Genomic DNA, 27,804 nt, shown 5'->3' with positions numbered 1-27,804 from the left:
GCCCCTCCCGCCCTTTCCCGCCCGGTCTCGCGGCGCGCCGGGAAGTCTCGCCCGGCGCCTCTCGCGGGAGCAGGCGGCCAAGATGGCGGCGGCGCCGGGCTGCTGAGCGGCCCGCGGGCGGGCGGGCGGCTGCGGGCGCTGCGGGCGATGCCGCCGCGGCTCTGAGCGCACCGACCCCTCCGGCTGCGGACACTCTTCCCGGCGGGGCCCCGCCGCCCGCGGGGCCGCCGCTGGCGATGACCGGAGAGAAGCTGCGCTCGCTGCGCAGGGACCACAAGCCCAGCAAGGAGGACGGGGACCTGCTGGCGCCCGGCGAGGAGGAAGCGGCCGCCGCTCCCGGAGGCATCTTCACCGGGGGCCGAGGCAGCAGCGGCAAGGGCGGGCGGGCCGGCGGCCACCGCGTCTTCAGCAACCACCACCGGCTGCCGCTGAAGGGGGGCCCGGCGCCCGGCCCGCCCGACCCCTGCCCCCCGCACTTCCCCGTCCACGAGTGCGTCTTCAGGGGGGACGTGCGGCGGCTCTCGGCGCTCATCCGCACCCAGGGCATCGGCCAGAAGGACAGCCACGGTGAGCGCGGGCAGGCGGGGCCGGCGGCCTCTCCCCGCTCCGCCCGGCCCGGGGGGCCGAGCCCCGGCGGGTCCCGCGGGCCGGGGCTGGCGGGGGGAGGCCGGGGGGAGGCCGGGGGCAGCGCGGCTGGAGGGCCCTGGAGGCAGGAGGGAGCCGGTGGCGGCTCCCGCAGCAGCGCGGGGCTGGCACAGCCCCCTCGCCTCTGGAAAACCCGCGTCGGCCGGAAAAGAAACGTGTTTGTAAGGCGAGTGTTTCCTCCTTGCTGCCCGAGGTGACGGGCGCGCTCAGGGGCGGCTCTGTTGGTGGAAGCCTCTTTGATTTCTCTGCCGGCTGAAAAAAAAAAAAACAAACCAAAACTCTTTTCAAAAGTTGTTTAGTTTTGGGAGTTAAGAGAACCAGGCTGTTGTGCTCTGTGAGGCGGCTCTAGGCACCGGAGTGGCAGTTGCAGAGGCAGAAACGTGATCCTCCTCGTGGTACTCTGTGGTGCATACGTGTTTTAAATCTTTCTAGGGCATCTTAAAATAATATTTGGGGAACATATCACGTTGTTAAAAAAATAAATCGGCCTGTCAAGTCAGCTGAAGTTTCAGGTTAGCTGTCATCTCTACATCTTCTACCTGTTTCAAGAGTAACATGGTCTGAGGCTGCTGAGTTATACCCTGTGTGGGGCCTGGAGAAGTTGTGATTAAAGGGCACAGTTAGATTGTCTTTTCTGGTTGAGACATAAATGTTCCCTTTGTTTTACTTAATTGTGCTGTGTAAAATAACAAGGAGCACTGAGGCAGAGCAGCTGTTGGGCTTGGTACAATGGGAAGAATAATGTCCTGGGAAGTGAGAAGCCGTGTCCCCAGTAAGATCAGGCACTCTGAAAGATGCACGAGGAGTAATACTATAGCCCAGTTTTCTCAGTCAAGACAGGGAGGAGCATTTCTGTTTCTCTAGGTATGTTGTTACCAGTGTAGCTACAGATGTGTTTATCCTGTCCTCTTAATTCCAAACCTTGCAGCTAATACTGGTAGAGTGAAAGCAACAGACTCTGGAAGGAATTTTCTCACTTGGTGTATTCCTTCTGCTGACTTCTCCCCTGCACCTCCTCCAGTTCCTCATCAAATAGCTCATCATCTTAAGCTTAGTATCTTTACTTTGAAGGAACTTCCAGATCCATCTTTGCTGCACTGTCATCATTGTGTGTCACCAGCATTGGTACCATCTTTTTTTAAATGCATGTGGACACACACATACATGTATATGTATTTTAGGTGAACCCCTTTCTGCTTTCTCAGTGCTGTTTACAGTAGGAGCTCTTTGGAGATTTCTGTCTCATTTCTTTTCTTTGAGCATTCCTTTGCTACTAAGTATTTAAAAAAAACCCCAACAACAAAACTCTCAATGTCTTGACATACCAGAGGCCTGACTAATGTTTCCTTGTTATTGTTTTCGTTCTGCCTGAATCCACCTGTCGCTTGTTTACATATTTGAATTGTGAGTTATTTGGGTTAGATAGCTTCAGTTTACAATTATACTCAGAAATAAGCCAGAAGAATTCTCCTAGTGCATGTTTTAGGAAGTGACAGAGGGCAGAAATAACTTCTAGTAACAGTGTTTATAATTCCCTCCCATTTTTAGTGTGTGGTTGAAAAGCCAAGTCCTGCAGAATGATAAACTCTTGGTGTTCTGATAAAGGAACTGCTGGCTGTCTCTGTACTTTGAGCACAGCTTCCCTCTAGCTGGACCTCAGACAGCATTCCCTGTCAGGAGGCCGGTGTCCTGACTGCAGAAACCACGAGCTGCTTGGGAGAAGCTTGCGTGTATACCTGTTAGATTACAATTTTTTACTATCAGATGCATTTAAGAGCTTCAACATGTTCAGAATAAAAACATTCTAGGACAGACATCCGCTTGCTGAGTTGCTCTTGGAAAACACTCAGCTTCCTTGTAGGTGTGCCAGGTGCCTCCTGAAGGCTAACCACTGCAGATGCACGCACGTGTGGGCAAGTGCTGTGTGTTATGTGCAAACAGGTCTTGTTTGTGTGCCCTGGATGGACATGGGCAGGAATTCAGGCACTGTTGTATCGCTGCTGTCTTGGAATGAGGCCCTGTAGGCTCTGGGACTCGGGGAGGGGAGTGTGTGTGCCCCTTTCCCAAAGCTGTAGGAAGTTGTCACTAAAGGGAAGGGAAACGTGAGGTTTGTTTATGTGGTGAATCAAGCTGTTGCCAAAAGAGAATTAATCTGATTGCAGCTGTTCAAGTATGTGCCCACTCATGTTCTAGTCGGTGTCTAGAAATGATCCCATCAAACACATTATCATTATGATTAAATTGCATTGCAGTCATCTGAACTGCATGTCAGGCACTTAATTATTTACAGTGCCCTCTTTATTACTGCTCTCTTACGTAGGTAAAGGACATAGTTGTGTATTTGCACCCTTCTCTCTCTCTCTTCAGCAACTGTCTCCTGTAAAGCTCCTTGTTTTCATGGAATCTAATGATTACAGCCGTGGCTTGTGCTGTGGTTCATGTAAAACCTCACGCTGTTAAAACCATCCATGCAACTGAGCGAAAGGAAACTGCCTTCTCCCATCCTGGCAGAAGTGCCCAGCTGCACTGTGTGCCAGCGAGGAAAAAACTGATTAGTGTTTAAATTCACCCCTTTTTTTTTCATCAGACTAATTTGACCTAGAATTACTCTGGCTGCAGTGGATAGTGAATGCTGTAGAGGAGCCACAGCTGTTCCTGCCATGCTTAAGCAACTCAGCATAAGTTGTGTTGTAGGGTCAGTTGGTGGACCTTGAGGTTGCAGAGCGATAGAATTCCAGTGGAGCAGTTCCCTTGGAGCCCTGTAAATACTGGCACTAATTAATGTATCAGTCTGGGACTTCTTTCATCCAAATACTAGCAAGAGCACGATAGTGTGGCTCTGTCAGCAGCTGCTGGGCTTGGGTTTACACAATTTCTTCATTTTGTGACATTCAGCCTTTCCTAGTTTGGGTGGCTGGTTGGTAAGTCAGGGTTACCTTTGCTGCTGATGGAGCAGCTGCTGTCCCAGACAGTGTCAGCACCTCCCCAGGCTTATCAGCTCTTAAGAGGGATGTTTAGTGATGGAGCTGTGCAAAATGTTGTTCCAGGCTTGGTTTGTGAATGTACCAAAGCTAGTGTTGTGTGTCAGGTCTTGAGAACTGAGACTGTTTCCCTTGGGAAGGGTGTCAGGCAGGTACTTTTGTAAAGCAGCAGTGAAATTTTGATGGAATAAAGTTGTACATGAGATCACTGAGGTGCTGACTGAAGGTGCTTCCTGGCTGACCTGAGAGCATGGCTCCTCTCCCTTTGGCACAGCAGCAAACCTCTTATCTCACTGATGTCTGTTAAAGCTTAGCCTCTTCCTTGTCGGGATCCTACTGGCCAAAGACCAGCAAGCAGAAGGTTACTGCCTCTTTTCAGCTTCCTCATAAGGAGCTTTTTATTTTTTTTCTCCTGGAATAGATAGATTCTAGTTTCTGTGCTTTATTGGAACTTTTTCTGCAGGCTCCTCTTTCTCTGACCCTGGTCTGCTGTGACCAAGTTTCCTATCTGATTTTTGAGTTGCCTGCTTCTTGGTGTGAAGACGATCACTGAGTCAAAGGAAAGTCTTTTCTGGAAGAGCTCTCTGGAGGTGACCTGGTCCAACCTCCTGCTCAAAGCAGAGGTAACACTGGAGTTCGATAAGGTTGCTCAGAACCTTGTCCAGAGGAGTTTTGAAATGATGTGTGTTATCACACAACTGCACTTTCTGCTTATCAGCTGAATGAAATCCAGCAGAGTTCTCAGGAAGGCTGTCAGGGGCCTGGTTAGCTTTCCTCGTGGTGCTTCTTGCCATTAGACCCACTGTCAGAGCTGCTGGAGCTGTCTGGCTCTGTTTTATTCACCTCTTGAAGGGTAGGGTGTTGTTTTCGATGTTAGTGTTTACTGATGCAAGAGAGAACTTGTGTAGCACTATATGTATATGTGTGTCTCTATCCCATGAAAGTGCTTGATAAGGTGAGGAGGATGTTTACCCCTGGTTTGCATAATTTGAATTTTCTTGGTACATGGTCTGGCTCATTCTCTGGTTTGTTCCTCACTGACATTGTTAGTTCAGTCCCTTAACAAAGAATAGCTGCATCCAGTATTCTTTTGGCTTACAGATGTTACAAAATCTATTAATAGAAGATTTGGCTTAGCTAGAGTGTGCATAATGAGCTAGGATGTAGCTGTGATGCTGCTAGTGACCTGCAAGAACAATTTGTTCTACATGTTGAATAGCTCATTGAAAACCACAGAGAAACCCTGCCTGGACCTGCCTGTCTCAGTCCAAGGTGTTACCACACTGCAGTGTGCTGGCAGCATCTGTGGCAGCCTGTCCCTGCTCCACTGGCACCTTCCAGATGTGCAGTGCATCACCCCTGGCATGCACCAAGTGCTGTTGCTAACGTGGTGCTGTGAAGTGTCCCTGAAACCACGTGCCTTTGTTGCAGTCACAAAAGAAATCTGGGGTTATGTTAAATGTCACTAAGAAAGCGTCTGCACAGATGAACAGAGTAATTCATTTGGCTGGAAGAATTTTGTGGCCTTAAGCTACAGAAATAAAATGCAGCAGAATTCTGGTAGCAGCATTAATTCAGAAAAACAACTCAATGTTATAGAGCACATTTAACAACAGAAGCACAAAATGTGTCAGATGCACAGCCAGGAAAACAGGGTCTTGTTTGCAATGTCTGCTAATAATCTCAGAAGCTTTCTTTGGAAAAAAGGCATTAAGCAACCAAAAGGCTTTTTTGTTGTGAAGTTAGTATTACAGTATTGTACAAATTATGAAGTATTAGTAAAAATTTTGTACTATATCCCTGAAAGATTAATAGAATGGACTCTTAAAATATTAATCAGTGTAATTCAAGCAGCTTTTAACCTAGATACGTCATTCTTTGTAAAACACCAGACTTTTCAGACCATGATAAGTATGGAAGTTTGGCTTATGTCTTTCTTGAAGGTACAGTTGTATGTTTTTGACTGCAGTTAGTTTCAAGACAAAATAGACTCTCTTGGTTGATGAAATATGTCTCAGATATATTTTAAGAAGTGTAATCCAAATGCTTGCCTACAAAAATGTAACTGCTGTGGCGTATTGTAGAGTGTTCCTTGGTCAGGCCATGTAACTGAAGTTTGTTAACACAGTGTCTGAGTTGGGTGTGCAAACACTTGAAGGAGTGACAATAGATTCTATTACTTTCGATCTAATGTATTTTTCTATTTCTGTTTGTTTTAGGAAACACTCCGTTACACCTTGCTGTGATGTTGGGACATAAAGGTAGGTAAAACCCATCAATTTTGTTATCCTATAAATTATCCCGAAGATTTAGGGCCAAAAGGCAAAAAAGATTTATTTTTTTTTGTCAGTTTTCCTGAAAAGGATCTTGTGTTTCAAGTGAGCTCAAAGCTGAGGTTTTCTGAAAAGAAAGTGCAGCTTTAGAGGAGAAAAGCTGGGAGCTACCTAGCTCCCAAACCAAGGAGCTAGGTAGTGTAGTGAGTGGGGTGGGAAGGAGCTGGAGCAGTTGGACTCCTTGTGAGCCTAGAAGAAGAAGAGTGGGTGGACCCAGCCCCTCTCTTTCTGCAGTTAGAGGGGAATTGGAAAATGTGGAGAGTCACAGGAGGCTGGGAAACAACTGGGAGCAGGCGAGGCAAGCATGTGCATGCCTGCCTCCCTGCTGGTGTCCAGGCAGCTGGAGCAGGGGCTCTGCTCCGTGTGTGCAGGCAGGGGACTTAATTCAGGCAGATCCCTGTTTTAATGTGCAATTAATTCATGGTACAGCAGGAACATTATTTTCAGTGTGCCTGACAATGCCCTTTCTCTTAGTCAACACTTCCCTGGTTGTTGGTGTCACTGCCTGCTGCTGCTCTGCTCACTAGAGCTGTTGTACAACCCTGTTTAGCTTTTTCCCAGTGAAGTGCGTCAGAATAACATCCTCTGGAATAAAATGCCCGAGTGGAAATGTCATCTCTCACCTGCTTTTTGCATACTCCTTCACTCACTTGATTCCAGTTCCTGACCTGCTGCCTGGCCGTTCCCTCTGCTGTCTGGGGTGCCCTGTGGGGCACAGGACACAGCCTGTCCATCCACCATGGCTCTCATCTCTCCAGTTACCCTTTGGATATCTTTACAGCAGATTTCCAAGGCACAGGATTTACTTTTCTACTTCAGGTAGAAAGTGTAGATGTGTTTCAAGACTGGGAAGAGATCTGAAGTCTGATTGTTCAGTCTCTGTGACAGTGCAGTTCTTTCTCACTGCTGAAGCCAGGCTGGCTCGGTGTCATTCAGCTGTGTGAGCCCTGTGCCTGGTGTGTGACTCTGCTCCATGGAAGAGCTGCTGTGGCCCAAAACACCTGGCAGACTGGGAGAGGGGAATGCAGGAAATGCAGGAAGTTGTCTTAGGATGTTTTGGTAATAACCTATGAAGTGATCAAAGATAATTGGATGTTAGAGTGGGAAGTAATTTTGAAGGAGGAAGAGAGAGGTGGCTGGAATCTGCCAATATTGAGGTAGTGTGGGATAATTTTTAAATACATTTTTAAAAGGAAGAAAATTAAAAAAAGGTCTGCAAAACCTTTTTGAGACAGCAGTGAGGCAGATATGTTCTATAAGTGCCTGCCTGTTGGAAGTCAAATAGGAGTTGTTTTCAACTTGTGAAAAATGGTGCTTTATGAGAACTGCTGTTTTCCAGTGAGTCCTAGACTAGAGGCTTAGGAACAGCAGAAGGAGTCAGAGGCAGAAGCCTTTCTGTAATTTCTCAGCCTTAAATAAGGCATTTTTCACTTTCCATATAGCTACAACAGTATCATACTGCATTAATAAATACAAACAATTTGGATCAAAGGTGCTTCTTCTGATAGCACCGATAGAAAAGAGTTCATCAACTTCAATTCAGATGGTTGAATATTTGTTCTAAGTCTCCCTTAATCTTTGGTTATTTTATGTTTCAGCTCTAGGATAAAAAGCAATCTATTCAGTGCTGACAGGTTCCCTGAATGAGTTACCTTCCTGCATAGGCCAGTGAGCAGAGGCATTTCTTCCCTCTACTCCTTTTCTTGTTGGCAACATGCTTTAGATGTCAGTGTGCAGGTCACCTCTTGGCTTCTTTCCATACAGTCAGTCTTCCTGTGTGTGAAGCCCCAAATCCTGGAGGGTGTGCGTGGTGGGCCTCTGCCTGGCCCACCTAGAGCAGGGCTCTGTGCACAACACCCAGCACCAGCTCTGGTTTCACTGTTTCTCCTCTGGCTCCTTTGTAGTTGTTGGCCCACCAAGAGCCCCAGGCCCTCTCCTGCCCTGGTGGTCTGTCTGGTTGGTACCAAAAGCAGCTTTTCTGTCTCTCAGGAGATGCACACAGGCTCTGCAGCTGCAGACAGCAGCCCTGTAGCCAGGCTTTTCGGAAGTGCAGGGTGAATTTACATCCTGTTTGTTTAACTGGAAATGTGATCTGGCTGGGAAGTGCAAGCTTGGGTGCCTGCTTACTGCAGTGTTCGTGCTGTGTTGGGCACTATATTTAAGCAACCATAAAAATACTTCTCTGTGTTTGCTGACAAAGTAGTCAGGGCTTTTGTTTGTTTACCACCAAAGACTATATTCACCAGTGAGGTATCTCTTCCTTTCCAAACACTGTCCTTGCCAGTGACTCATGGTTGTTGCATCTGGCATGACTCGTACAGTTTCCTGTAACACCTGTAGTAGGAGAATAATCTAAGAAGTTCCTCTATCTGTCATGCCTGCCCATCCTATTTGTAATGAGACATTTCTTCAGGCCACAGCTCTGGCTTGGTGCTGCTCTATCATTTGCAGGTGGGTCAGGTTGATTTTAATGAGATGCGGTAGGGAAACTTCTTAGTGAGAAATGGGAGAACCGTTTCAAACCAGGACAGCTTATTCCAAACAGGGAAGCACTGAAAGCTTTCTTCTCTCCTCTGTTTTAAGCACTATTCATCATTCCACCATCACCTTTTAGCACAGACAGAAAAAGCAATGCCAGTTGAGCTTTGCTGAGGTGTTAGCACTGCTGTGTGGGCACAGTGTGCCTGCTGGATGGCAGGGAAGATACCGCTGCCTGCAGGTGCTGGTGAGGGGACGTGTATCACGTGGAGCACAGCCCCAGGAGTGCTCTGTTGTCCTCCAGGTATCTTTGTTGTCAGTCCCACTATTCCTGTTCCTGGCTGTACAGCTGGTTGTTAACGTGCTCTGGGGCTTCCCCAGGTCAGTGTGCTCCTTTGCCCACTTCAGATGCCAGGTTGCCACACGGTGTTGCAGCACGTAGGGGTGTGTTAGTGCCACAGCTTCCTCTGCCCCCCTGCATGCAGGGCTCTCAGGGGTTGCCCTCAACATGCCCTCATGCATGTTTCATGAGCAAATCAGTTCATTGTTGACCTTTGGGCAAAGGGGGTTGAGAGGGAGGAAAAACATGCAGAACTTTCCACACAGAGCGTGTCTTGGTACGTGCATTAAGCAGAGACCTGGTGCAGTGTTTTAAAAATATTTGTTAAGTAGTCGTGTGCGCCCATATGCACACACAGCTTTGTAAGAAGCAGAAGGGACATCTCTTCAGAGGTTGTGTTGATCACCAGCTGTTTTTAGTGCTAGTATCCAGCAGGGAAGTGCTCTGAGTTCTTCACATAAATGTTTTGGTTTTTTATTAAAGTTTGAGTCAGAATCTAGGTATGTATTGTGAGAAACTGTTTAATGTATTCAGTATCTACTATTGCTTTATTATTGTGTCCTTTACAGTGAATCATATTGTTACATCCTTGATGTTTACTGCAAATAACTATTCCTGTTTTGTTGCAGAATGTGCCCACTTGCTTTTAGCCCATAATGCTCCCGTAAAGGTGAAAAATGCTCAGGGATGGAGCCCTCTTGCAGAAGCCATCAGCTATGGAGACAGGCAAATGAGTAAGAACCCCTGCTTCCCAATTAATCAGAAAATGAGGCTTCATTCAGTAAAAGAAAACAAAGGTTTTCAAGCTAGGGGTTTTTTAATGCTCCTATTTTAGTTCTCTGAAGAGTTGATCTTAATCAGCTGAACTTTTTATATCTAAATGCGATATGACAAGATCTACACGTGTCCATTTCCTCAATAAGAAAGAAATGCCATGAGAGTACATAATGTTAAATAAAGGTTTTGCCTGAAGTGGCTGTAAAAGCTATGAACTAGGATTCTGTATTTCATATTAGAGTTAGAAGGTCAGAATGGATTTTAGCTGTATGGGATCATCTCCTTAGAACTGCCTCCACTAGTTTGCAATACACTAACAGCATTCTGCATGTCAGCTCCTCACTATTAAATAATTTTCTCAGTGGGAGCAGCTGTTATGCCATCTATAGGCTCATGTTCAGTAATATACACCTGTGCCCACATGTTTACCAGCACACATGTTAAAGTCCTTGACAGGACTGTGCTTTATATTACAAACAATCATTGAGGCTTTTCTTCCTGTTGTCATCAAGGCAGGCTTGAAGTCAGTTTCCCCAAAGTCTGATGAAATGTTTGGATTGTTTGGTTTTTTGGTAAGATGTCAAATAATGACACTAACACATAATTACCAAACAGACTAGATGTACCTCACAGTCTGTTTCTGTTCAGTTACAGCACTCCTAAGGAAGCTTAAACAGCAGTCCAGGGAAAGTGTTGAAGAAAAGCGACCTCGATTACTAAAAGCCCTGAAAGAGGTAAGTTCAAGGCAGTTGTGGTGACAAAACCAGCTGATGATGGAAAGCAGTGGGTTATGTTCTTAGGATGGATGCTCTGGCAAACTCTTCTTGACTTGCTTTTACAAATCTCTCTTGCCCTTAATAGCAATCCTGGCTTACAGTGTTCATTTTAAGGGGTCACAGAATTAAGTGGGTTTTCAAGATACTTCTTTCTCAACTCCTAGAAATTCAAATAGCAAGGTTAATGTAAGGCAGAGCTGCTAGCTGTCTTTGCAGTCTAAAACTTAAAACCTGTATCTTTAATCTGTGTTTATTTCTTTAGATTTTTAAGACTTCAGTTCCTTGGCCTCTGTGAATAATTTACTTTTTTTTTTTAATCACCAGTCATGAATGCTTTTCTTGCTTAGTAATGAAAGAGACTTTTGGTTTCATTCTCACTCTACATGCAGCAGCCAGTTCTTCTTGAGCACAGTGAAACATTCCTGAGTTCAGGGAAGCCAAGAAGAAAAGCTCAGCTTCCCCTGTTTCAGACTGCAGCTAGTGTGCTAAAACTGTGCTCATAAAACGCAGGTGTTTATGTCCCTCTAGGTGGAGTGAGCTTCTCCTGCCTAGTCAAGTGGTAAAATGGGAATGGGTTTGTAGAAGACCAACTGTTTATCTTAATTAAACCAAAGATCTGAAAAGTTGAGCTCAAGTGTGTCAGTGATACACTCCATGAGTACGCTCTGCCCAATGTTCCTGCCTTTGTCATTGATCCAAGAGAAAACCCAGCTTGCTGCCTGTCTAGAAGTGAAAAGCTTTCAGGATCTGTGTCAGAGCAAGCAGAAGGCAGATCCGCAAGCAGAAGGCAAATCCACAAGCAGAAGGCAGACCCACCCTCACTAAAACAGCTCTGTGAATCCTTACTCCTGGTGCAACTGCTGATCTAGAGTTGAGTCGTCATCTTCTTGTGTGGAGTGGAAGCATGTGGCTGCCTCAGTGTCTTACCAGCATTTGCTCATTTCAGTCAAGGCACCCCTCATTTTGCTTTTGCTTTGCATACAGGCTAAAGGAGTTGCCCGGCATGTGTTTATGGAGGTAGAGGAATTTTTATAGGATGACTTAAGCGTATTTCCGGAAGGCAAATTGTAATTTGTGTGTGTGAATGCTCCTCGCTGGAACCTGACTCATTGATTTAAGCCACAACATGTAATTCCGTGGGGTTGGATGAGATCGATCAAAGCAAGCAGAGAGCTCCGTACATCTTATTTCCAGCACACATTGTAATAACTATTTTACAATCCACAGCTTAATTGCTGTGTGAATTGTTATTTTAAAAAATTCATTAAAAATGAGTAGTTCAAATGAGTTGCATAATTTTTATTGTTATTGATTCTACTCTAGTTAAAGCTTCAGAAGCATTTAAGTTGAGTATAAATTCAAATACTAATGTTAGAGAAAGTTTTCTTGGCAAAACACAACTTCTGCCTGTCTTTCAGCAAATTTGACAGTTGTTATTGAGACTAAAGCTTGTTCATGTCTTCTTTTCATCTCAGCTAGGTGACTTCTATCTAGAGCTTCACTGGGATTTTCAAAGTTGGGGTAAGCAATTGTATGTAATATAATCACTGTTTTCTCTCAAACTTAAGTTCCCCCCTGGTTTGCATGTTGGAAAGTTCACGATCCAGTTCTCAAGATCTCAGCTTTAAAGAAAAGACAGGCAGCTCTTTTGCTGAATTATTCTTGCTTGTTCATTTTTGGAGCTGAATTCAGTTCTATAATCCAGTGACACAATATGGGGGGGAAGCTGTTGTTTACTTTAAGATGTTGATGATTAGAAGAGTAAAATATTAACTTGTCTGTAGAGCAGTGGTTTGGACAGTTTAGTGGAGTGACTGGACTTGGGGCATTGATTTCCTGGATTTCAGCCTGTACTCTGGATGGAGACAGGCAGTGAAGTGCAACTGTAGGTTCTTCAGCCCCCAGCTTCACCTCTGTGTGTCGTTTGTGGGACTGTGTAATGTTATCTCAGTTTCCACCTCCTTTATCTGCAGAATAAGGTCAAAATCTGGGAAGTGATACCTTATGTTACTGGTTGAAATTAAACTTAGTTATTTTATGTACTTTCAAGCAGGCATAGTCTAAGTATTTGCTGCACTGTGTCCCTCTTCCAGTGTTCATAGGAGGAATGAGCAGCCAGGCTGCCATCAAATGTTCAGCAGATATGGGACAAGCACCTCGTTTTTCTAGGTGCCTGCTGTGTGCTGCACATTTCACAAGTGGACTTCTTCATGAAAGAGTCAGCATTAAAGGGAGAGCAGAGCTAGGCATGGAGTAAGGACAGTGCTTAATGAGGAGCCTGCAGCCTGACCTGCTCAGTGTGCTGGGGCAGGCAGACATAAAATGCTGTCAGAGGTGAAGCCAACTTCTAGGGGTCTTCTTCTCCAGGAGCCTCACTCTGCCTCTCTTTGCATTATTTAGTTTTTTCTATATTTTCTCTTTCTGGAAGGCAGAAAGACGCTCTGGGCAGTGCTTCTGTCTCAATATTGGTCCCCGAGGCAAATTGAATTTTACAGGTGGTCTTATTTCTTTGAAGTTCATTCCAAGAAAGTGTTGAAATGTCATTGTGTGGAACTGGTTTTGCTGCTGTAAAGTAAACTGTCCTTTTTAGAATAAGGGCACCTCCAGCCTTCCCTGTCCATCTGGTAACACTATACTCACTCTCAGTTCCACTGGTGGTTTCGTGTTTGCTTGATGTTTTAAGCTTACTGCCTTGCAGAGTTTTTTTCTGCTTGAGGTTGTGCTGCTTTAATTGCAGCTGGGCTTTCATTTGGTGCAGTGTGTAAGTAAAGTATCAAATATTACAATTAACATTTCAAACAGCTAGAAGAAGAAGAGTTACTCAAATTTATAAATAAATGTGACTGGGGGCATTTTAAATTATGTCCTGATGCGGAAAGCAGTCTGCAGAATTACAAATCAGTTTTGCAGTTACTGAATAGAAATAAACCCTGGTATTAGTCAGTTGTATTTGTGGTGAGATGGTGGAAAATGGGCATGCTGAGTTTGTGCTGAAGGCAGCAAGAGTCAGGCTGGTGTGTAGTTCTAAGAGAAGTACTTTGCAGAGGAGCCTCAGTGTCCTAACTGCATCCTTTCTCCCTACCTGTAGTGCCTTTACTCTCCCGAATTCTGCCTTCTGATGCATGTAAAATACACAAACAAGGTATCAATATCAGGTGAGTGCTGATACCCTCTTTCTTATCTGAGTCATAAACACCTGCATGTTAATGAAGACAATTTCAAATAAATGAGCTGTCAGTCTTTTGTGCAGAAATGCTACTGGTTGGGTCTATATAGGAAAGGAATGATCTAGTTTCTCTTTTTAAATTGCTGAATGTGACAGCTTGGCAAAGCCAGTGGAGTGCCTGCAGGAGTCTCCAGGCTCACCTCCTTAACTAGCTCAGTTTGAGGGCTTGGGTTCAAATGTCTTTTCTGTCCTTTACTTTAGATTCCAAAGTTTAAAATGAACAAAAAGTCAAGCATATGATTCAGAAGATTCCATCTGTAGAAAAATTTGTTTTATTAAAGCTCTTGCCTTAGGTGTGTGAACTGACTTCTTAGGTCAAATTTGAGTGTGAGACCATTTTTTTCCCTTCTCATTTCTGCCTGCTCTGCTTGTATAAGACTGGAGGTATGAGACTGGCAGAGTGGAAATAGCTGCAGATTCCTTCTTGAAATAAGGCCATTATGTGGTGATGATGAAGCAGTCACCCCTTAGAGCTGAAGTGGTCATTAAATTCAGGTTCTTTAACCATCTTTGTTAAAAAGTGAATATTCTAGTGATAATGGATATGAATTGCTGGAGACATCTTTGTCCTTGGCACCAGCTTCTAGCTATTCAGGTCAGAGGAAGCATTTCTTTTGTGTTGGTGAGGGGAAGAATTACAAATAGCACCTAAAATAAGTCAAATTAAAAAAAAAAAAAAATCAGTCTGTTTCTTAGTCCTCTTCATAATTTGGGTCATGTCCTAATACTGTTAGGGCTGTGTCTTGTAGAATGGAGTGCTGATCCCATGGATGGTGGTGTTAGTGTGCAGCAAAGGCTCTGTCAGCTCCTCATGCTGGCACTTCTGAAATGCAGCTTTCTGGAGAAGGCTTCACCTTTTCCTGTGAAGTTACTGTCAGAAGAGTTTGGAATGTTTTTATAATGTTAGAGATGCTAGAGTGTGAAGCTTGTCAATAGCTTGTTTTTAAATTTCTGCATCCAGGCTTCACTTACGAACTATTCCATAAAATCATGGGCTTTAGTGTGTTTGGTTTGATTAAAAAAAAAAAAAGCTTCTGCTTGCACACTGGCCTTCCTAGTGTATCTGGGTGTTTGTGGCTAACTTCTTCTAACCTGTTGGTGCATTTCCACAGGCTGGACACAACTCTCATAGACTTTACCGACATGAAGTGCCAACGAGGGGATTTAAGCTTCATTTTTAATGGTGATGCTGCTCCCTCCGAATCTTTTGTAGTTTTAGACAATGAACAAAAAGTTTACCAGCGAATACATCACGAGGTAAAGATCTCTCTGAATGCATGGTGTGAAATACCCCAGGCTTTTCCTTCCCATCAGAAGTCTGACTTCTTTTATTAAGCAAAATGTGCCTCTCACAAAGAGCCAAACAAGCTCCAGAGAAATGCAAACCAATGATTTTTTCTGTTCAGTTGTCACAGCTTAATCTGTACAGGTGACATAACATTTTGTTATGAAAACCAGGGCTTTTGAATACAGGCTTCTAAAGGAGGGAAAAGCTAGAAGGGGAATCTTTTGGAAAAAGCTTTCCTTCCTCTGAATAGGCAAATATGCTTTCAGCTATGATGCATGCTGCTTTTAATATTTCCAGTGTGCTGAATCCATGTGTCCCCACGGGGAGTTTCAGACCTGCTTGCCACTGGTGTGTGTCCCTTTAGTCCTTCTGTGGCCCTGACAATGTGGGGGTGGGACTCGTTGGGCCCCTTGTGTTCAGTCAAGTTGGTGATGGTGGCTTTAACCACCAGTCACTTTAGCATATGGATCTTTGCCCATGGAAAGGGTGTGGGTAAACCCCAGGTGGATGCTTTATTTGCATTAATTATTGAAGATTAAGCTATTTGTTAATCATTTGGCCAGAGCTTCTATAAAGCAGTTTGAAAATCCAGGAAATGCTAGCTCTGGGAAGAGTTCCAAAGGAAAAGTTTTATTGCTTTTTATTTTTTTAAAAAAACATATATATATTTAGAAAAAGTAATTAATATTATTAATGGGAATTTTTCTTCTAGGAATCTGAGGTGGAAACAGAGGAAGAGGTTGACATTTTGATGAGCAGTGATATCTACTCAGCAACGTTATCAACCAAGTCCATCACCTTCACACGTGCCCAGACGGGATGGCTCTTCCGAGAAGACAAAACAGTAAGCTGAGAGACCAGCTCCCAGGCTGCAATGCTGCAGGCAGGAGAGTTCAGCCAGCCTTATGATGAGGGGCTTAGGAGGGCACAAGAATAAGATGTTCAGGGCAGAGGAAAATCTTCCCCTAATCCTACAGTTGTCACTAGACTGACCACAATGTATTTGGTGGGCTGCCCCTGGGAGGAGAAAGTAGCCTGGAAGAGAGATAACCAGGGTGTCTAGTGATAGGGTGAGGGAGGTGAGACCCTGGCCCAGGTTGCCCAGAGAAACTGTGGCTGCCCCATCCCTGGAAGTGTCCAAGGGCAGGTTGAATGGGGCTTGGAGCAACTTGGTCTGGTGGGAGGTGTCCCTGCCCATGTAGGGGGTGGGACTGGATGAGCTTTAAGGTCCCTTCCAACCCAAACCAGCCTGGAATTCTGTGATAACAAATAGTGCTGTTAGGCAAGGGGGAGAACAGGTTGTACTGAAAACTACATTATTGTGGGAATATATGGTCTCTGGAAATTAATTCCAGGGTGTGCAGTGAGGGTTCTGTGCTCTCCTGTGTGGGAGCAATGCAGGGAGTTGGGAGTGTTCAGGGTGCTTTCCTTTGGATGTTCCTTTCCCTGGTACCAGTCAGACTGAGGGACAGGTTCTCAGCTGTGAAAAAATCGGAATGCCCCCCATCATATCTTCTTTGAGTAGGAAGTGGCTGCCTTGTGACCAGGTCTGCATACTTTGGTCTTCACTTGACCTGTTCAGGTTGTGCCATTCATGGCAAGTTTTCCTCTGAGCTTGTTTTGGAACTTTATTCCATTTGGATACCAAATCCATATTCTGTAAATGATCCTTTAACCCAATGTGCAGTTGAGGAGATTTTAGTCAGATTTCCCTTGGCCACTCTTAAACTAATGAGCAACCTTTTCTGTCTTAAAGTTTCCATTGATACGTAGTATCTGCTTCTGATGGAGTTGTTGTGTTTGTGCTGTATGTACCTTACTGGGATTGTCCACTGAGACTTCCTGTGGTTGGCTGTGCAAATTACATCATTTCCATCCTGGAGTAACCTGGTTGCACTGAAGTGCAGTCATTTGGATGTACAAGAATTTAAATGTTTTTAATTTCTCTCCTCTGAGTCATTTATGTCCAATTCCTTTTGTGCAGGAAAGAGTAGGGAACTTTTTGGCAGATTTCTACTTGGTGAATGGACTTGTCTTGGAGTCAAGGAAAAGAAGAGAACACCTGAGTGAGGAGGATATTCTTCGCAATAAAGCTATCATGGAGAGCCTGAGTAAAGGTGGCAACTTAATGGAACAGAACTTTGAGGTATGCTTAAGTAGTTCTTCTCAGGATGTGAGTTTTTGCATAGGAGAATTATCTTTTACACCAATCATTTAGCAAAATCTGTAGATAATTTTTTCATTCTATTTTTATTGCCTTAATTTTAAAGTAAGAAATACGACCTACCAGTGTAGTCATGGTGATACGTTAATGAGCTAACCCAATTAGTGCATGCATAGAGGAATTTCTGTGGTTAGATTGGATATTCCAGTCTTAATTTGACTCTTAGTGAAAGATGAAGGGATTGGCTGTGGCAAATCACTTTAGCTTCTTTTAGACCAAATGTTTATCATTCAGAATGCCTTTCTCCTTTTCTTTTCGATCGTGTTTGCCTTTAGCTTCATTAAAATGGCCTAAGCCTGTTATTATCTCCATGAAATCAAGAGCTATTCAGAATGAGCCAGACATCATCTGGGAACACATACAGCCTTTTGAAAACGATTAATTTATGTCAGCATTAGCTTGTGCTTTGTTACTTGTCATTTAGACCCTGGAATTAACTGATTAACTGAGGTATTAAAGGACCCAGCTTCTCTGGAAAAGGCAGTTTGAGGCCAAATACCTCGGTGGAGACTAGGAGATGGAAAAGGCCAGTGAAGTGTCAGCTACAGACTGGGTAGACTGTATTGCTGTTCTTTGTAGAATTGTACAGTTGTATCTTTTGCATGGCAACCTTCTGAAAGAATCTAAGGCCAACTGACCAGCTCAGGGTGTTTTCTGAACAGCCCGTCCGGCGACAGTCGCTCACCCCGCCCTCGCCCAACACCATCACCTGGGAGGAGTACATATCTGCTGAGAATGGGAAGTAAGTGTGGGTGCTCTGCTGACATTCACTTCCATAGGCACCTCTAGAGCATTGGTCTGGGGCTGTGGGCTTGTCTCATGGAGGTTTTTTTGTGTTCTCCAGTTTGTGGGTGCTCATTGTTTCTAGGAACGTTGGGTTTGATGTCTGGTGTTCTCCAGCAGGCTGGGAAGCTGGTGCTGCACATGGGAACAGGATCAGGGCATCAGCTGGGGATAAAAATACTGCCTGGGTGTGTCTGCCTGCTGCCCAGGGCTTGACACTGAACACTGTGAAAATGTGCACTTTATGTGACTTTTGTTTTTTAAGGAAGATTTTCTGACAAATTCACCACTGTAATTAATTTGTCTTATGATGGTAATAAACAATCCAGTTCACCATGTTGAAAATAAATGTTTCTGATTTAATGAGACTGTAGGGGCAGTGTACAGAAAGGAATGCTGCTGGAATCCAAGGACATACAGATCTCCCAGTACTGGCTATATCTTTCTTTGCAAGATACTCTCCTCTAGGTGTGTGACTAGGTAGCCAGCAGCCATAATTGACATTAATTTACAGTAACTGTAAAGTAATTAAAGGTGCAAGCAGCTGAGTTTATTTTCTAGGGCTGCATGCTCTCTAGCAGTTGAATTGTACAAAGACCAAAACAGTTACCAAGTGTGTCACATAAGTGACAATGATAAAAGTCCTTTCTCCAGAGACACTAGACTAGCCTGTGGTCAGGTGTTACCAGGGAATGTGATGGTGTGTCAGGGCAGGCTTACCAAAAAGGCACATCCATCTATTTTGGCTTTATTCTTTTTTAAAAACTGATTTAATTGTTATTAAATGTATTTGAGACTGAATATTCAAGCAGAATAAATAGGTTATGCTTGAGCAGTCATTGCTGTTAGGACAGAAATATGTATGTGTGTAAGATTTCACTTTCTTTAATAATCTGATTAGCTGAAGGGGGTTTAATGGGAAATCCAGGTTTCTAGCTAATATAAAGCAGAAGAGGAAAAGATTTGTTATCTTATTTCTTAGCCTGTCTGTTCCTCTCCTATAACAGAATTTTCTGTCCTGTGTTTTCCAGCATTGCCTTCTAGTGACCATAGAGTAACTTTCTGCTTTCTCTGAAGTTGTTTCATATTTTAGGCTGAAAGCAAATTAACCTTTTTCTAGTTCAGCTTGATACTTCGTTCACGTACAGACAACTTTAACTAGCATCTGAAATCAGCTGTATATATTTCTGGGTAGTTGTCATGTCTTTCAGTAGTGCTTATTAATATAATGTTCATGGGGAATTATTGACGTTTTTCCTCAAGCTGTTTCCCTAAATATTTTTATCTTGTCTCCCAGTTTAGCAGAGCTTAGAATAATCTAAATTGAGATGGTTACTGACTCATCTTTACCATGCACAGCTTTTACTTTTCAAGTATTTGCTTCACTGACATTTTCAAACCTGAGTCTGTCTTCCTTTAAAACCAAGGCTTCACTGACAGAAAAGCTGACTTTGTCCTCTCCCGTTGCAGAGCTCCTCACCTGGGCAGAGAGCTGGTCTGCAAAGAGAGCAAGAAAACCTTCAAAGCCACGATAGCGATGAGCCAGGAATTCCCCCTAGGAATTGAATCGTAAGTCAGCGTTGCTGCCTCCAGCGGTGCTTGTGGGTAGGAAACCTGTTCATGTGGTTGTGAACTGCAGGGTTCTTCATATCCTCAGATGTGGGACTTGGCAGTTTAACACCTGCAAAGGAAGTCGTGCTGTTAAGCAAGGAAACTGTGAAATCAGAGCCCGGGGTGCTGGGGTGCCTGTTCCTGGAGGAGTCAAGTGCTTATCTTGCTGATAAGAGCAGGGATTTGACTGGTGTGTCAGTAACTCAGCACAATGCTGATGTGCCTGGTCCTGCAGAACTGTAGAACGTTTTTGCCCATAACAAGTTCTAGCACCAAGTGGTGTCCTCTAAACTGATACCGAACCATGCCAGGTCTCTTGTGTCTGTGCGGGGTGTGGGACTAAATGCTCCAGTCTGGTGTGAAATGAGGACAAGAAATTACCATCTTGATGTTTATTTGTACACCTGTGGCAATAATACAACATGGGTCACCAAGAACTGCACATGATGGGGCTGGTACTGAAGGAGAGAGATTGAAGCATGATGTGAATTTCCAGTTCTTTTAATCACCTTGCTCTTTGGGTCATTATTCTCTTTTCTGGAGGAAAAGCTTGTGGAACAAGAACTTGTTATGAAATTTGTTTTCCTTTTCAGGTTGTTGAATGTTTTAGAAGTAATTGCACCCTTCAAGCACTTTAACAAACTTAGAGAATTTGTTCAAATGAAGCTTCCACCAGGCTTTCCTGTGAAATTAGGTAAGAGGGCTACAACAAAGTGTGTGCACTGACTCGTGCAATGTATTCAGAACTTCTGCTGAGTTTTGGGAAAGAACACTTGTGGAAGAGAGTGTGGCTGCAGATTTCAGGAGAAGAGAGTTAAGGTGCTGGGAGTGACATGAGGTAGGAAATCTGCAGCTGAAAGGAATGTAGTCCCAGGTCAGGAGGAGGGCTCCTGTTATATTTGCACAGCTCTGTTTATAGAGGATTGAATTTTGGCTTAGCTCATTAAGTTAGCTCCTGGCAAGCCAGTTTTATTGAGGATAGCTCTTAAGTGTCCAAGCTCAATTCAGATTGGAAAAGGGTTAGATTTTAAAGCAAGCACTAAAAAGCCTGGTCATGTCATGTGGCTTTGCACAACTGAAGCTCACGTGTGACAAGGTTGTTTTTCCTTTGTGTCACCCTCATGCCAGTGTCCTCTGTTTTAACAGACTGATCTGGGTGTTCACAGCACCTTCGGTTTCCCTGTCCTCAGTCTGCATCAAGGAGGGAAAACCACTGAATTAATAATAGCAGTAGTTTTTTGAATGTTGTATTGAGCTGTTTGTCTCTGCACCCAGGGTGCATCTGAGTGTATTCTGAAATAACTTTCTTTAAACCACCTCCTCTTTTAAGAGCTTTGAGTTCCCATTATATGGATTTCTAAACAACCTTCTATGTCTTTAGCAAATCTAAAGTTACAGATCATAGAATGGTGAAGGTTGGAAGGGACCTTAAAGATCATCAGGTTCCCACCCCCCCTGCCATGGGCAGGGACACCTCCCACCAGCCCAGGCTGCTCCAAGCCCCATCCAACCTGCCCTTCACCACTGCCAGGGATGGAGCAGCCACAGCCTCCCTGGGCAAACTGTTCCAGTGCCTTCTTACCATCTAGGTGAAGAATTTCTTCCCGATGTCTAACTTAAGTCTCCCCTCTTTCAGTTTAAAACTATTCCCCCTTGACCTGGCACTGCCCTCTCTGGTGAAAAGCAGCTGGTAATTATTGGTAAGCCTGTATTTCTTGGCTCCTCACTGTACCATTCTGCTTCCTCTCCAGATATTCCTGTGTTTCCCACCATCACAGCCACTGTGACTTTTCAGGAGTTCCGTTACGATGAGTTTGATGACTCCATCTTCACTATTCCTGATGACTACAAGGAGGACCCCAGCCGCTTTCCTGACCTCTAACCCAACTGGAAGGTGCATGGTGAGCGCCACCACCAGCGTCCCACAGCGAGCCCATGGATGCACACAGCCCACAGGTAGAGAGCAGTGGGTCCTAAAGGAAGGGAGAAACTTAATAATCCAGAAGAAAAGGGAACATGCATCAAATGACTGATGTACTGACACTCACTCTAACGGGCATCTAGTCTAGTCCCTGATGTACAGCAAGTCTCCTGACGTGTCCTGCACACTTTTATACATCCAGTCTTGCAAGCCTGGTAGTCTGACACCTCGATGACCCTGAGAATACTTAACAGCTGTGAGGACTATCATTTGTTTTTAAATTTTTTACATTTCTTGGTGATACAAAAAGCACTCTTGGACCATTAGCATAAAAGTTGAAATGTCTTAGCTGGGTATTAGTCCTCTCAAACATCCCACCATACTTAAGATGACCATGTTACATTCTTTCAAGCTTTGTTTTCATGAATTGTAAACTATGTATCATGATGTATAGTTCAGTAATTTGAATGTTAGTTGAACGTATAATAGCAGGAATGCCTTTTCTGTAGATGAATGAACCAAATGGTAACCATTAAACAGTTGCATTGTCCTACTGCAATACACTTCAGAAACAGCATTGGCTCTGCAGGGAAACAGGTACCTCCTCCAGCACCTTAGTGCAGTCCATGGTGGTGCTATCCGTGTCTGAACCCTTCCCTTCTTCACCCAGCTCTTTGGGAATCCTCCTTCCTTGGCTCTGTGCTTAACTCCTCTTTGTTGTCCTGGCTTGGAAGTCCCAGCTATGTCCATCACGCTGTGTTGATGAGCATGCTCAGAGGTTCACTAGCTAGAAATGGTCACTTTTTTCTTCTTCTGTTGTCACATTCACTTAGGACACTTGCTCCAAAATGGTTGAGCACCCAGTAGGTTCCCTGGTGTTTGTCTGCAGCAGCCCCTCAAACACAGGATGTGTGTGGAGAGCTCCTAGCACTGTAGGCTCAAGCACTACATCTTCATGGAAGAAGGAGCTTCTATGTTTAACTGTGGTGCACACTGAACAGGGCTCACTTTGCAGGGTCTTAGTTGCAAATGCTGAGGATGTCTCCACAATCACTTCCTTCCTCTTCATATTTTGAGCAGGTAGATGTTTCAGTACTTTGGCTTCTTGAGCTTATTCTCATTCCAAGTGGTTCCAGTCTCCTAATCTGACAAGAATCCAGCTCTTTGGTTTGTTAGGAAGAATTTGTGCATAAGGCTAATGGTGCTATTTGTTTGTATTAAGAAATTTAGATTCAAGTGCTGTGGTGTAATTGTACAAAAATGTAAATATTTTCAAAGTTATATTCTTTGTGCACTGTAGGTAAAACCTTTTCTGAAAATCAATAGAGTTAAGTATCAAACTTTCTAATAGTCCCGGGAGAACCATCCCTGTGCTTAGTGAAGGTCACCACCCTCACTAACCATGCAGGTGGGCAGCAGAGGTGGCTTGGCATAAGGCAGCAACACTGACCTGTCAAGCACAGGACAGGTGGGCATGAAGGTTGGAAGCAGATGTTCTTTCACAACATCTGGAACACCCCTGTGCACACCCTGGTGAGGCAGCTCTAGGGAAGGCCAGTGTCCCCTCTGTGCAGAGTCCCAGTGAGTCACCATCAGAGGACAGAGGGGCTGAGAGCAGAGGGCTGAGGTTGGTCCTCCCAGCAGCACTGCACAGTTTGTCTGACAAGTGAGTGAGTTGCACCCTGCAGGCTGGGATCCGTGCACTGCAGTGACCAACTCAAAATCCCCCTGAAAATAGGTCTGTGGGGGGGAAGCAAAGGGAAATGTAGAACTGTAGTTCCTGCTGAAGTGCTGGATCAGCAGCAGATGTGGAACATCCATCAGGAATGACAAAACTTGTTCTTCTGAGTAATCATGAAGTCCTGAAGTGTTTCACATCTGAGGTAGCACCCGACACCCGCTTCCTGGGGAGCAGCTGAGCTCCTCAGCACGGGAGGGCAGGTGGAATAGACACCCAGGCCCCTGCCAGTGCTGGAGGGCAGGCCTGGCTGGCACTGGGGCCACCAGCAGGTCTCTGCTCACCCTCTTCCAGGCGCCCTTGCAGGGTGGGATGTTGAGTGTGGTACTGCTGAAAGGGGTGCTGTGCTGGGTGAGAAGCTGCAGCCAGGCAGGTGTTGTCAGGAGTTGCTTGGGAACTTCAGCAAATGCAGAATGTTTCTCCACAAGGTGAATGTTAGAAATCTGGTTTCTGGCTACTAGAGGGAAGAGCCATGTGTTTCATTTTACTTTGCATTTTTGGTTATTGCAAATGCCCATCACAGAGCTTGCTGACACAGGGAGCATAACGTAGCTGGAGCAGTGTTGTTCAGGCAACAGAGCCCCTGGATTCTGGGATTTACAAAAACCAACAAAGCTTATTGTGTAGCCTCACGTGAGAACAGGGTTTGTCTCCAGCTGCCTGTACAACAGCCCATGTCATCTTCTGGTGGCAAATGAGGTGTCTGACTCAAAGCCCACTGCAGTTTGTGGAAACGTTTCCTGTGGTTTCCACAGGCTCTGGCTGCAGATTTTACAGGTTTTTTAACCTTCATGATTACCCAGCTCCTGACTTTGATACATTTTAAGGTTTGCAGAAACTTTTTATAGTGGTTTGCTGTACTGAGGCTTGCTCTGGTTTGGCAGGTCAACAGAGGAGAGTGGATACAGATGTGGTGGGCTGTTGTCTTTTTACATGATCATGGTGAACATGCCCTGCTGCTGCTCCTCTTCCTGTGGGGCTGAGGGGTCTGATTCCACCTGGATTGCTCTTCCCAACTCAGTTTTTCCCTGTTCCTATCCCAGCCTCGTGGTGTCCGACCCTCTGAGCTGTTTCTCGGTACGTTTCCTTCCCACTGCAGGTGATGTGTTTTGTCTGAAACATTCCTAGTGAGGTGGTTTGAAACCTACACCACAGGGAGGCTTGGGGCAGGGTTTCCTGATGGATACTGTGCTGGAATGCTGGTGAGCCCAGGGTCCTTGGGCTGACCCCATCTTAGGGACTCTTGTCTTGGTGCAGCTGCAGCCACCCAGAGGCTTGAGGTGTGACACCAGCAGGGCTGTCCTGCTGACTGTTCACATGGATACCAGTGGTTTAGTCATTGGTCTCCTTGCCAGGGCCTGGCTGTGCTGGCAGGAGGTGTGTGTGTGTCAGTTGAGGTGTGTCTGCACAGCAGGTGGGTGACAGATACTGTGTAGAGGCAGCTGCTGTCCCCAGCTGTGCTGAGGGTACCACTGCCCTGTGCCACATCCCATCTCCTGCTCACATGGCTCTTGGATACCCCTTCTTTTCCAGTCAGGATTGATCTAGCAGATCTTTCCTTTTCCCCCTTATCTTTTCCTTCAGACCATGTGAAGGGCAGGGTTGGTCCTTGCAGAGTGAACACCCGCCCACAGCACCTTCCCAGGGGTTGTCCCATTTGCTGCTGCCCAGCAGGAAGCAGGTCAGCTTGGACTTGTTCATTTGCCTTGTGCATGTGTAGGGACAGTGCAGGGAGAGACCCTGGATTCCAGGAGTACCTGGGAAACTAACCACACCAGCTGAGGTGTTGGGTGACAAAGGGAGCGGGCACAGGCTGGGCAAGAATCAGTGTATCAAGATGCACACTGACACCGGGGAGTCTTTGAGGTGACAACAGGGCACGAGTGACACGTGTGGAGGAGGAAGCCTCAGGCTGTGGGAGACCCCACTGCTCAGAGCCTGGGGCACTGATCCTTTCTGATCTCACCACCTGTTTTTTTCTGATGGCTGCGAGGTTTTTTATGAAGTAAGTATTAAAAGGCAGCCATTCGTTTTGGTAAACTGAATTAAAAACTTGTTGCAGAAGAATTCCTAGGGTTGTTTCTTAACCAAACTGTTTTACTGGTCTTCCAAAATACTGCTTTAGTTTGGGCAAAGGGAATGTGTTTGCTTTTTCCTTCCAAGGAGCTGCTGTTCCAGTCACTGTACTCACTTTACTGCAATTCCTGATTTATGTATTGAAGCGATTTCTTACAGAAGAACCCTCTGGATATATTTGTGCTGGAAACCCACCTCCTTAAGTTGATCTTCAAGGCGACTTGTCTGTTTTTTAAATGTATCTGTTCTTGATTTGTAACTCATGCAAGGAGAACTGCATTATTTAATCTGTATTAACAAATTTCCTGTAATGCTGCCGTTTCACATTTATTTTCCTTAAGATTTGTAATTTTCATGGAAACAATGTCACATTTCTGCATTTTAGTAGTCGTCCAGTCCATGTTTTTAATTTACCTTCACTAAAAGTAATTTTTGGTTGTATCATTTGTTAGAATAAAGACCAAAATATGCTGTTTGATTCTGAAACTGCTCAAGATGTGAGAATGGAGCTTAACTCTCCTGTCACAGCACTCCTGGGTCCCCACTGCCCACATGCCCCTCTGAGCAGGGATTTCATCCCAGGGGACAAGATCACCCTGATACCTTCTCCCAGGGCAGTTTAGTAGTCAGTTTTGAAACAAAATTCTGCATTTTCAGTACAGCACTGTTCCTTACCCTCTGGAAAGCTCCAGGGTTTTATTGGGACTGTCTCATAGCCAGTGGAATAGCAGTGGTGGAGGGACAGGGACAGTAGCTTCTGGTATTTCTCTTGCCCTAAGGAGCTGGAGAGGTTGAGGAACAGTTCCTTGGGATGGAGGGAAGGCAGCCTTTTGAGTTTGCTGAACTGTTCAGTGATGACAAAAGTGTAAGTTTTATCTCCTAAACCAAGATTTTAATATGGTTTTGTCTTGTTGTGTTTTTTTTTTTTACTTAGAAATGCTGTCTGTCCTCCTGCAGCATCAGAAGTTGAGCTTGCAGAGCAGCAATGAGCACATTCCTCTGTAGTTAAGGATTTGCTAACTATTAAGATGTCAGATATACGAAGGGTAAGGAGAAAGCATGTTTGGAATTACAGAAAGTGCTTAAAATACTACCATAAAACCAAAGTTTTCAGAAGACTGTGCAGCTGTAGCCTGTTTCTTGCTCCCACACACCAGTACAGTGTGGGTGGCCACCAGCCTGGCTTCTGCTATCACCCAGTATTTTAAAATGAGCCTGACAAGACTCGTGAGGGACTTGGCAGCTTGGTCACTGGGAGGGTATGACTGAGCAAGACGTGAATTATTCTTCAGCTTAGGGTGAGTTATCCAGCAATGATGGCCCAGCATCAATAGCAGGAAGTGACTTTTTCCAGCTGGACTGTGGTACTTTGTTCTCATTAACATGAGTCATTTACACCCAAAAGGAATATGGCAGGAATGGAAGAAAATCAGTACTGAGTTTCATGGTGGAGGAGAAGGCCCCTCACTCTTCAGAGGCTTTTGGCCACCTTGCTGCTGAGGTGCAGAGGCACAGCTGGGCTGCTGGGGACCTGAGGGAAGGTGATGCAATCTGGGAGCAGCAACTCCAAATCCCCTTGGATACTGACATGTTTTGGGTTAGAACTCTGAAGAAAACTTACTGATGAAACTGACTTTTAGGGTAAGAACTCTGGTGGATTCCCAATAGCTGTTGCAACGGTTGATAGCTCCTGGGCTGTAACTGCAGCCTCCAGCAGAGCATCACTTGCCTGTGCTTCCCAGCTGCCATTCCCCAGCTTCACCTTTGGTCTATAACTAGTTGCCTCTCCCTGGCTGCTCTGGGAGAGGAGCAAGGTCCTTCTGCCCCCTTGCTCCCCCTCGCCCTTCCTGGCACAATTAGCAAGTTACTCATCGTGTTTCAGTGCATCTTTTGTCTGTGCCCCAACAACCCTCGCCACAAGTTGAAGTGGAAAACCAGGAAGTTGTCCCCATCAGATCCAGGTCCCAGCAGGGACACCAGAGCAGGAGCAGCTGCTGCAGGCTCAGGAGTGACCATCAGCCAGGCAGTGTGGAGCTACAGGCCTCAGGAGGTGAGCCTTGCTCTGTGGTAATTAGCAAACCAACTTCAGTTGCTAAAATGAAGGTGCTGTTGTGGCTGGGCGCTCTAACACAGGTGCCTGGGAGAGGAAGCTCTGGAACATGGCCCAGGGAGGGCAGGATGCTGGAGGGGTGCACAGGAAGGGGGCACAGGCCATGCCCTGGAGCCAGCAGCTCAGCCAAGGTGAGTGTTCACCCTGACAGCAACCAACCAAAATTAGTTACCTGTGTATCATTAGCAGGGGGTCTGAAGCCACACTCTTGTTTCTCCAGTCTGTACTTGGGCTTGGGCAGCTGCAGGAACACAGTTCATACATACCACAGGTTGGTGTGTTAGTAAAATCAACTACAAACAGTGTAATGTAATTACATGTAGCCCTGGACTTAACCCTCTGGCGCTCAATTCCCTGACTTGGTCCTTTGTTGCAGCACATGAATGACTTTCACAACAACAAGGGCTAAGGATCAAAGAGGTTGACTTTATTACTATAAATAAGTTCTTGTACTTCACATATAAATATCTTGATGACAACAAAAGGCACATCTACGA

General features: G+C 45.2%; 1 protein-coding gene across 2 annotated transcripts; it reads left to right on the top strand.

Annotated features, from left to right (window-relative positions):
- The first annotated feature begins 66 nt into the window (after positions 1-66).
- Positions 67-25,683, top strand: ANKRD13C (ankyrin repeat domain 13C). 2 transcript variants are annotated; one of them, XM_051625097.1, is made up of 13 exons: positions 67-567; positions 5,846-5,887; positions 9,407-9,511; positions 10,203-10,288; positions 11,806-11,851; positions 13,419-13,485; positions 14,669-14,813; positions 15,557-15,688; positions 16,829-16,990; positions 17,731-17,810; positions 19,322-19,420; positions 20,056-20,156; positions 21,214-25,683. In XM_051625097.1, the coding sequence occupies exons 1-13, from the start codon at positions 237-239 to the stop codon at positions 21,342-21,344; spliced, it is 1,527 nt and encodes a 508-aa protein (XP_051481057.1). In that variant the 5' UTR covers positions 67-236; the 3' UTR covers positions 21,345-25,683. The 2 variants fall into 2 exon arrangements, with proteins under 2 accessions (XP_051481057.1, XP_051481056.1); XM_051625096.1 differs by having other exon boundaries at positions 17,689-17,810.
- Positions 25,684-27,804: the final 2,121 nt, after the last annotated feature.

This window comes from Apus apus, chromosome 7, assembly GCF_020740795.1.
Source record: "Apus apus isolate bApuApu2 chromosome 7, bApuApu2.pri.cur, whole genome shotgun sequence".
NCBI lineage: Eukaryota > Metazoa > Chordata > Aves > Apodiformes > Apodidae > Apus > Apus apus.
Note: the sequence above shows the minus strand (reverse complement) of the source record. Positions and strands in the feature narration are given on the sequence as shown.